The sequence below is a fragment of the Limulus polyphemus genome, unplaced genomic scaffold, assembly GCF_000517525.1.
Source record: "Limulus polyphemus unplaced genomic scaffold, Limulus_polyphemus-2.1.2 Scaffold492, whole genome shotgun sequence".
Classification (NCBI taxonomy): Eukaryota; Metazoa; Arthropoda; class Merostomata; order Xiphosura; family Limulidae; genus Limulus; species Limulus polyphemus.
In genome coordinates this window covers 447093-457880 of record NW_013666102.1, presented here as the reverse complement: position 1 = coordinate 457880, position 10788 = coordinate 447093, and the positions used below count along the sequence as shown (strand labels likewise).

General features: G+C 34.7%; 1 protein-coding gene across 1 annotated transcript in view; it reads left to right on the top strand.

Moving 5' to 3' along the window:
- The first annotated feature begins 3696 nt into the window (after nucleotides 1-3696).
- The window catches only part of LOC111083002 (inactive ubiquitin carboxyl-terminal hydrolase 54-like), a 28932-nt gene continuing 21840 nt past the window's right edge, over nucleotides 3697-10788 (top strand). Inside the window, exons 1-2 of the mRNA XM_022384876.1 lie at nucleotides 3697-3765; nucleotides 4447-4711. Coding sequence (XP_022240584.1) covers nucleotides 4544-4711 — 168 coding nt within the window. The 5' untranslated portion in view covers nucleotides 3697-3765; nucleotides 4447-4543. The remainder of the gene's footprint in view (nucleotides 3766-4446; nucleotides 4712-10788) is intronic.

Here is a 10788-nt window from a genome sequence, read left to right as displayed (position 1 = left end):
AAATATTATTATTACTGCTTAAAAAATTAGAAGTAACGATAACAATTAAGTTTAGAAAATGAAGACAATGCATATAACGACTGATTGAAGTAGTAATTTTATTCTTCTTCATTAAGACTTATGATGACTCCTAAATAATTCAAGCCAGAGGATGGGATTCACGATATGGGAATCAAACTTGTAATGGTAGCCTTGCATAATTCTTTAAGTCTTTATTGAATTACTAGGCCTGGAAACCTTTTCTAAACAAGACCTTTTTTTTTCCTTCAGGAAGTTGCTGATTCTCCATAGTTTTGAGGTATATTATATTCATTTTTATATTGTACTTACATTAAAATGCTGTAATTGTGTTTCTTACTTATTCTAGGTTCTCTAGCACCAAGTATCATTTAAACTGTTGCTAAGGGAAGCTACTATTTTAACATGTGATCAGATGAATTATGGGGGACATTTTTTTGTCCTCTGCATACTAAGTAAAATATAAACTCTATAATAGCCATGGCACTTTCTATTACCAAGTAATTTATGATGTACAATAACGTGACAAATATATAAATCAATAATGCATTTTTAAATCAAGATTTGTTTCCTTCTGCTTGTTGTAGGTTATCTACATCCAAGCTTTCGGCACGTGCCAAGGTGGGTGGTATATAATCTAGAAGGCGTTTTGAAAGGGTGGGGCTTCATCGTCCTTTCCAAGTCTTGTCAGAATCTATGTTTACTGTACATGCTGCTGTTTTGTGGACGGTAAGTGTGTGTATGTTCAGACAAGCCTTCATATTTTACGTGCGTGAAAGAAGTACATACACAGCAAGCATTCTTCGGACAAAATAAGCTAATAATTGTGCATCATAACTCTAAATGTCACCTTAAGATTTAGAAAAAGTATTTCATTTTTCTAGTAAGACTTAATTGGCCCAGGTTATAACTTTAAAGGTTTAATAGCCTGTCCCCCAAGAATAGTTAGTATTTTTTGTTTGTAATTAAGCACAAAGCTACACAATGGGCTATCCGTGCTCTACTCAACACGGGTATCGAAACCCGGATTCCAGCGTTGTAAGTCTGCAGACATACCACTGTGCCACTGGGGGGCTAGAATAGTTAGATTGTTACTTATCTAGCAAAGTTTATTTAGTATATTTCCAGCGGAGAAAAGATTATTTCATTATCTCTTTAAACTCGTGTGTTTGGGTACCCTATATCCGAGATCATAACTAAAAATAAAATTAATCCTACGACAAGTAATATTGATTAATTTACAAAAGGGTAGGTGATAGTCCGCTGCCATTAATTGTGGCAAGGTTAGGGTTTTGCCATCACAATATTTACTGTAGCATGAGACTGTGCTACTCTTGTCAAAACATTTAACTGAAGAAAATTTTATAACTGGTGTCACAATTAAAGCAGAATTGCCCTGAACTTATAAATTGTTAGAAGCCATTCTAAAGCAACAAACTTACAAACAAAAAATGTTTCCAAGTCTCAGACCCTTCCTTTTTTCGTGCATGGCCAGGTAGTTAGAGCACTCGACTCGCACTCTGCGGGTCGCGGGTTCGAATCCCCGTCACACCAAACATGCTCGCCCCTTCAGCCGTGGGGGCGTTATAATGTGACGGTCAATCCCACTATTCGTTGGTAAAAGATTAGCCCAAGAGTTGGCGGTGGGTGGTGATGACTAGCTGCCTTTCCTCTAGTCTTACACTGCTATATTAAGGATGGCTAGCGCAGATAGCCCTCGTGTAGCTTTGCGCGAAATTCAAAAAACAAAAGAAAACAATCCTCTTTCGTGTTCAAATCATTTCTAATTGAAATGTCACTGTTTCACTCTCTCCAGACTTAGCCAAGTTAAAAAACTGTCAAGTCTCCATTCCCTTCTACTTCATGTGGTAGCTAAGTGATTAGCATGCCGGACTGTAAAGCTGAGGAGGTTCCCTGGTTCGTGTCCTGTTAGCGAAAAACCTAAAGAAATCGCGCTCCGCAATGTAGGAGCGCTATAAAAGTGACGGCCAAATCCATATACTCAATCTGACAAAAGTTGGCGGTGGGTGGTGTTAACAAACCGCTTCTCTCTATTCTATAACCTGGGAATTAAGGCTGTTGAAGATGACCCTCGTGTATCTTTTTTTATTGCGTGAAATTCAACAAAATCCTACTTCATGTTGATTCAGATCTTTTCAGTTTGGAAAGTTATTTTCTTACTCTCTCGCCCCAGGTTTAGACGAGTAAGAAAAACTGGAAACGATGAAAATTTATTCATAACTAGTTAGTTAAACTTGTATAACCCTTATTGAAAAAGCGTTAAAATATATTCAAAATTAGTTTTTTAATTGTAGGACAATTTGATACAAAACCTTTCAACTTTTCTTCTCAGCCACAAATTTATTTAACCCAAGACAACAATCAACAATGATGTTCGGTGGTACAAACTAGAGTAACACATTATCCAAAACTAGAAATAAGATTGAGATCAAACATCAAATATATGAATAACGATTATTTATTAGAGAATCTTGCGAAAATTTCTGTAAATGCTGTGATCTAACTTATAAACATTTGAAATAATGTTATTAAATGTTTAAATAGTTTACTTTTAGACCTCTCATCCTATTTATGTTACACTAAAATATACGTTTAACTTCCTTGTAATTTTTTCTTCCATTTTAGTACTTCAATTATTAACTCCATTAGAATAGCATATATGGGCAAAGTTTGTTTGAAGTTAAGCACAAAGCTACACAATAGGTTATCTGTGCTCTGCCCACCACGGGTATCGAAACCCGGTTTCTAGCGTTGTAAGTCCACAGACATACCGCTGTGCCACTGGGGAGCCTGGGAAAAGTTAAAATAATTTATGCTATTTTTTTGTTCAGGTCTTGTTGGAGAAATTTACTTTTCAGAGCATTTTCAAGAGAACTTTTCGCTATTACCTTCAAAAATTACGGATTCGCCAACTTCAATTTTTCGACATCTCTCAAAAAAATTGAAAATACTTGATTTTTTATTTTAGTTTTGCATGAACCACAGCTAACAAGGAAAACTGGAAACGAATCTTCGATCAGTATTTCATGCTTTTATTAACAGTTAGTATTTTATCTAGTTTTTTTCTGTCTTAAGAATTTTGACGGTAAATTTGTTTAGCGGGTTTGGTGAATTTCAATGTGTTTGGCATATATATGTGTGTCACAGAATTGTAGTGACAATAGATGGATTATTAATTTAGTGTAAATTAATGAAACTAAGCATTTTTCGACTTTAATTTTTACGAATTGATTCTAAAGAAGGTGTGGTGTTCCATATTCAACGAACGTCTTGGAGTAAAGTATCAGAAGGTAACCTCTGTGAAAGTTATACAACACCCACATCAACTGTCCATGGTTCATAAATCACGAAAGACGTTTGGCCATTTCATGTGTGCAATAGGAGCACATTACCCCCATCGAATTGAGACTGTTACTCACGTTACTAGTTTCAAGTTACTCTCGGCGAAGTACATACAGTAAAGTCTGCCAGGCCTAGGGTTAATTACTCTCTTCTGTAGTGGACTTTACCATCTGTTTCTTTTAGTTGATTGGTTAATCGGCACATTCGTCACAAACACGTTCAAAAGTTAGTGGTGCGTTTGTTTTTAATCATGATCAAGTAAAATATTTTGGTTTTGGGTCGTATGTATTTAAATCATGAGTGAAGGAGAAAGAAACTCAACGTCATGTAGCATTCGATGGACAGGAGAAGTAAGGTAGCAAATCGTTAGTGTGGAAGAGAGTGGTAAGTATAAGAAAACGAATAATAACATACATCTTGTGATCACGAAAAGCTGATTTGTGTGTGGCTGCTAATTCTGTTTTATTGTTTTCCCGTTTATTAATATGTATATGTAATAATCTATACAGAATTAATATAGGTCTGATGTAGCCTCGGAGGTTAGTATGTAGGGCTGCAAGTAGGAAGATACAAGGCTCATTCCGCGCTGTCACTGGATGCTGTGGATGCGTTATAAGAGTGACAGTCAGTCGTCTTATTCGGTTCAAAGCCGGTTCAAAATTATTGTGACTGCGGGTGCTACTGATTGGCTCTCTTCCTTTTGGTCAATAGCTCAACATTATTAATGGCTACATTTGAGTCCTGGGGGTCTCTGACCTAGTTGTTTAGCCTTGTAGCATAAGGTGATACTCAAGTTGAAAATAGCGTATTAAACCATATTAAATTTAATATAACTGTTACAATTTATAAATAATGTAACGATTTTTTCTATTGTAAAACTAATGACTGACATCGTTCATGGGAGCTTTAATAGTAGAAGGATACTAATCAATCCTATATTCACAAAATTCTGTAGAATTAAGGTAGCATTAGTGACTCGTTATGTATAATAATTAATAATACAATGAACGAAACAGTAGTTGACATGTACTGTTGTTTCATTTTTTAATTAACTGATTCTTGCAGGTACTTTTCTTCAGTTTCGAGTTAAGTAATGATACAGTAAGCAGTAAACCTCATCAACAAACGTAATAAAGCCAGTTTCTTCAAAAATCCGGTCGAAATGGCACCTGTGCCGACACCATCTCCTGCTCAAGTCCTAACCCCGAAAATCACAGAATTACAAATGAAGCAATTGATGAATCAGCGTGATTCCATGTCTATGGACTATTACAAAGGTCTTCTTAATATGCCTGGTCAAAATAACTGCTTCCTAAACAGTGCTGTACAGGTATGTACCATTTGAACTTTAATAAACATACTGACCAGCATTAATCAACAGTTTCAAGTATCTGAATTCCGAAAATGTTGATTTGTTACGTAAGCACCATAATTTTGCACCGTATTTTAGTATATCAAGTAATGACTGATGGGTTCCAATAGGATTTTGAAATGATGGATTTAACAAAGCCTTAAAATATAAATTTCGAAGAAACTTTAAATTTTGCGATAGAGTGACCATAAAACTTAGGGTATGTATAAACCTGATAACGTTAAGCCAGAAACCACGAGGACCATCGTAATGACCCACCCACGTTTGTATAAAAGGGATTTTCTCTGTAGTTATTTTCTACTCGTACAGCTTTAGGCCTAACACGTTTATCCAATCGGATTAAAACAATGAAACGGGTGCACATCTATCAACTATTCTTTTGTTGTTGTTTTTTTTCAATGTTGTTGCTATTAGTTCTAGTACAACAGTTTCAATTAGTAAAAACTTTTTGTTATTTTATGTAATTATGAGATGGTTCCTTAGTAAGAACAGCCAGAAGATCTCCTGCGGCGTTTCAGAAAGTTGTATATATATATATATAGTGTTAATCCTTCTCAAGACAAGCCCTTAGACAAGACCATTCGTTTGTGCTTTTGCTTATGTCTCCGAAAGGATTGTTGCCAAAAGAAAAAGACAAAAAATTAAAAAAACAGCGGCCTTGAGACCACATAAGCTATAGTGAGAAACAGCAAGTCAACATTTTCTGTCTAACATACTATTTCTTTCGTGACAATATATAAGAATCTTTTTAATAAGAAATTTTTAATATGTTTTGTCAGACAACACCGACAGCAAGACTTGTAGAAAAATATGCTTATACCGTTTTCTCATGTGTAATATAAACTACTGGGTTTTAATTAACACCCATTTTGTCTTAAAACTGGAAGTTCATTATGTATACTTATTCACACTCCTACACACTAGATACTGATTTGTTTCTTAAAATATTTCGTACGAAGCTATGTTTTCATCTTGTATTTATTTGGAATTGGAAGTAATCTTTACTTAAGAAATTACGACAGCAATTAAATAACTATTCAAAAAATCTATAGTGGTGTACGAATACGATCGCGTCTTGTCATTTGGCACCGAGGGAAGTAGAAATGTAATAAATATTTTTTTTTGTTCACCAAAATATAATTTTATGATACAGTTAGCAGCAACGTTCGTATTTAAATCACCTTAATAAATATTGGCTTATAAAGTTCAAATATTTTATATGTATATGTGTGTTTAATATTAAATACATTGTGACAGCCTAATTTAGATTTTTTGCTCTTGGAAGATAAAACACACGTCACAAGCAAAGTGTTCATCATCTAGCACAAAGGAATGATTCTAACGAATTAGCTCAACCAAACTTACATCGTGTCTCATTCTCTTGCCTAATTTAGATTTTTTTTGCTCTTGAAAGATAAAATACGTCACAAGCAAAGTGTTCATCATCTAGCACAAAGGAATGATTCTAACAGATTAACTCAACCAAACTTGCATCGTGTCTCATTCTCTTGTCTAAGGTAAAAGCATGACCACACACAATGCTTACGTCATTCATCTCGAGGTTTTTGGGATCTGTATCTGGAGCAAGAGACACACCTATGTGTATTTCGTACGTGCACTGCCTGAACAAACATTGCACGTTTACAGGTTTGTACAGTCAGATCGTGACTCTATACTGTGGACTGGTACTATATAATCGAATGACAATCTCGTCTGTCGATATGAAAATATATATATATGGTAATAATCATGCCCTTATTATTATTATTATTATTATTTTCAATAGCAAATTCTGAGGTAAATGTCTTATTGGGGATTTATTTTAAACTATAATTTTGCTGGGCCGAGCGTGGCCTAGTAATTGACATGCTCGGGTTGGTGTTTTACGTCTCGTTATCGCAAACCGCACTCTGCTGTTTGGGCCCCGTATAAAGAATAACAGTCAAATCCCACTTGAGGTAGCTGCTGTTGATTAATTGCTTTCTCTCTAGTCCATCAGTTCAAACTATAAATGGTTTTGCGCAGGGATCCCTTGTGTAGCTTTTCACGAAATTTGTGAAGCAAATTAGTTTTGTCTCACAAAATCTGCATTATGTTAAACATGTTTATATATCTTAATGCATAGAAGTTTTGTTTTTCAAGCATTGCTACCAGTAGTTGTTCTAAGAACCTATGAATTAAAGCAGAACAGAATATTTTATAACACATCACTAGTTGAGTGATGCATAAAATATTAAAACATTAGCTACTTTGCTAATTCCAAGCAATTCGAAGAAACATGTTTTGTCAATTAGTTTCATACCCCTACCTCAGGTTTGATGTATCGTAGACCATCTGGATGACTATAATGTTTAGTTTTTCACATACTAATTGAAATAAACAAACATACAGGTTTAAAGATTTCATATAAGAAATGCCCCCCCCCCCCTCCTCAATGAACAACTGTATTTCTGCTGACTTACAATGCTAGAAACCAGGTTTCTATACCCGTGGTGGACAGAGCACAGATAGCCCATTGTGTAGCTTTGTTTTTAACTACAAACATATAAGAAATACACTTATTCCAGTTCAAAAATTCATTACATCTATCGAGCAGGCTATTTTTTCTCTTAAACAACAATAAGTTTAGAATTTTTCTTTTATAAATAGAAGCTTCAAGCACTTAATGCCGGTAATGCAGTCTGTTTTTTGTCGAATTGCTGAGAAATGTGTTTTGGTACTTCAATGAGGTTCTTGCAAGCGGCACTCGGCGGATACAGATTAAAGCTGTTTTAAGTAAAGATTATTGGTTGTTTGTGAGGTGGAGGGCAGTGTAATCTTTTGATGTTTATTTTAGCGTGAGGCGAGAGTGGAAATCGTCAAGGTTCTTGTGATTTACCACTTACAAAATCACTGTTAATTTCTATTTTGATAAAACCTTTGAAGACCTTGTTGTGTTTCTTTCCTGATAACTTAGTTTATATTGAAGACTTATTTCTGTATATGTTTATTTTAGGGGTAACGAAAAAATGTCAATAAAAAATAACAATGAAGCAGTGAAAATATGTATAATACATATTTTAAACCTTTGTTTCGGTTTTTAATAAAAATTTCGAATCCCGTCATCACACATGCTCGCCCTTTCAGTCGTAGTCTGTCAGTCAATTCCAATGGCGGTGGGTGGTATCGACTAGCTACCTATCACTTCTAAATTTAGAGGCAGTTCGATTAGCTTTGCGCGAAATTCAACAAACAAAGAGATCAATAAAAATAAGCGTAAGCTTGGCTAGTGAAGATTGAAAAAATATAGTTTTTATAATTAGACGTTCAATATTCTGAAGGAATCAAGTCATTAATAAATACTGATCCAACGTTGACTATTCTTAGCCCTATATGTTTAATAAAACAGAACTAAACTGTAAACATTTTTGTATAGTGACTTCACATGTTTTTTAAAGACCCAAACACAGCGAAAGTATGAAAGTGAAGTATGGAATGTTATTTTCATTAATCGATTGTTTAAAGTAAATATAGGAATTATGATGCTTTTATCTGAATCTTCAATTCTACATATGAGTTTAAGTAGCCCTATACACTTGAACGACGTACTTTGATGTAACAAAGTGGTGGTCAATGTGCCCCTGTTTAGTTTAGCGGGTCAATCCGGGAATGTTGTTGTTTACGTTAGGGTGTAAAGATTAACTGTTCTGGACAGTAAAAATACTTGAGTGCTGTGATGTCAAAAGAGAATAATAAACTTGGTTAGGTGACAGGTTGTCATGTACGATGGAGTATTATTCATAGACGGTTGGTCAGCGTGTCCAATGTCAAAGGGAAAATGATTTAAATTTTTTTTTTAACTTTCTTGTAAGAGTTTTGGAGCTACGTATCAGTCCATAAGTCACATTTCCTGGCAGTCACTTTTTTATCTCTAGAGATTGTCAGTTTGAGAAAAGTCAGCCTGTGGCCTCAGATGTTTATGTTGGAAATTCCGGTAATAGCATATTTTAAATTCGCAGACATTGGAGCGCTGACCCATGAACAGGGATGAGCTTTTTCACATTCCTTTCAAAGAAAGTTCGAAAAGAACTCTTAACAAATAAAAAGTTATATAGGTCCTGTAAGGTAATAAATATAAATCATGTTAAATTTTGGAATTCTGCTTCTATGAATATCGATTTTCAATAGTAAGGCATAGTAGACAAAATTTATGTTGGAGGACAAAATTATTCTTGATTTATGTATTATAATGATTCATTGTATGTTTTTCTTCTTCGGGTATAATCACTTTTAATAACATATAGCTATCTGCACAAAATAAAATTTCTTACTTCTTTTATCGGTTTTTAAAGTAACATGCTCTCTCATCGATATGATATTTTTTTTCTTCCCTTTCACCATTTCATCTCGTTAAACTAAACTATTCAAGAGTTGGCAAAGTTTGTTAATACTTCTATATAAGAAAGAAGTAGAAACGCAAGCAACTGGTTGATGTTCAGCGATCATATGTCAGTGCAACTTGTCACGTTAGTGTTTGTCTTCTTTAGTCTTTTACTGATAAGAACAGTTGGTTAACCTTTGAACTTGGTGTAGTAGTGTAAGAAGGGAATGCTAAGAATTTCACTTTTGCGGGCCCTGAGTAATAATTTTTACATCAACCAGGAAACGACAACCGACTGAGGAAGGTATACTGTAAAAAAAGGAAGAAAAATATTATTATGTTACGACATCTCGTTGATGTCCTGTATTTTGTTGAGATGAATAAAAGCTTAATTAACTCAGAATGGTTAGTAGCCTAATTACATATTGTTTTATTAATTACTACGTAACTGCATCGTATTTTTCGGCTGGTAATCTTGTGCCGTCTGTGAGGAGGTCTAGAGAAGGACTATTTATATCGTAATAACGACAGGGATATGATCCTTGCTCTTTCTCATGAAAGTGATATCCACACATCTAAGACCTTTTATATTTACACTTTTTTAACTAACTTATTTGAATACGTTGAAGAGGGGTATCCAGGTTTTTCCTGGTTTATGTGCTTTGCTAAGTGTATTATCATTTAGGCGGATGTAGATGGCTTTCCTATCTTTCTTCTCGTGTGTGGTTCATTTCCCATCATGTTAAAATTATTTAAATTTTTTTCTAATCTTTGGCAGCACGATGCTCTATTGCAGATAGGTCGGTGTGTGTGTGTGTGTGTTATTCTCGTGAATTCTATCTTTAGTTGGTGTTTTTGTTTCTACAGTATATTTGAATCCACTTTCACAAGAGATGTCGTAAAAGGTTGTTGTCCATGGGGCTTGGGGTGTACTAAATGCTATCGTGTTGTGTTGTGAAAACTGTTCTGACAGTATGATGTTTAATATATATGACTTTAAAAAAACCGCAAGAACAACCAGTCAGATATAAGACACCGTGGAAAGTTATACTGCTAATTCACGGAATTATCTGTGCAGCATTATGATCCATGGAACAATCGACAATTCCGTGGATTGTAGGAATTATCGGTAGTAAGGAAAGTATTTCATATATGACGAAGGTCCCCTGATGGGCCAGCGGTAATTTCACAGAATTACAGCGCTAAAATCTGGATTTGATTCCCCGCAGTGGACATAGCGCAGATAGTCCAATTTTGCGGTAATACAAAAACTTTTATTTGTTTAAGACAAAGCTTATCAATGGGCTATTGGCACTGTGGCAACCACAGGAATCTAACCCTAAATTTTAGCGTTCTAAAACACCTTAAGCCTACCGTAGAGCAACTGGGAGGGGTAGTACAGATGAATATCACCATCAGTAATTGAGCTTTTTTACATTTATATATTCACTCTTTGAAATATTTATGGGAGAAATACGTTTGAAAGTAAATATCGATGTTATAGAGATAAGACAGTTCGTAATGTTGTTTATAAGGGCTAATTTTGCTGTTCAATATATTTGTTAAAAGAGGTGGAATGAAATTTCAATTTTTCTTCGATGAAGCAATTTAAGAATTATTTATGCACATTCTTTGCATCTTGTCATCATTCTGTCGCCGCTTTCTTTCATAAAAA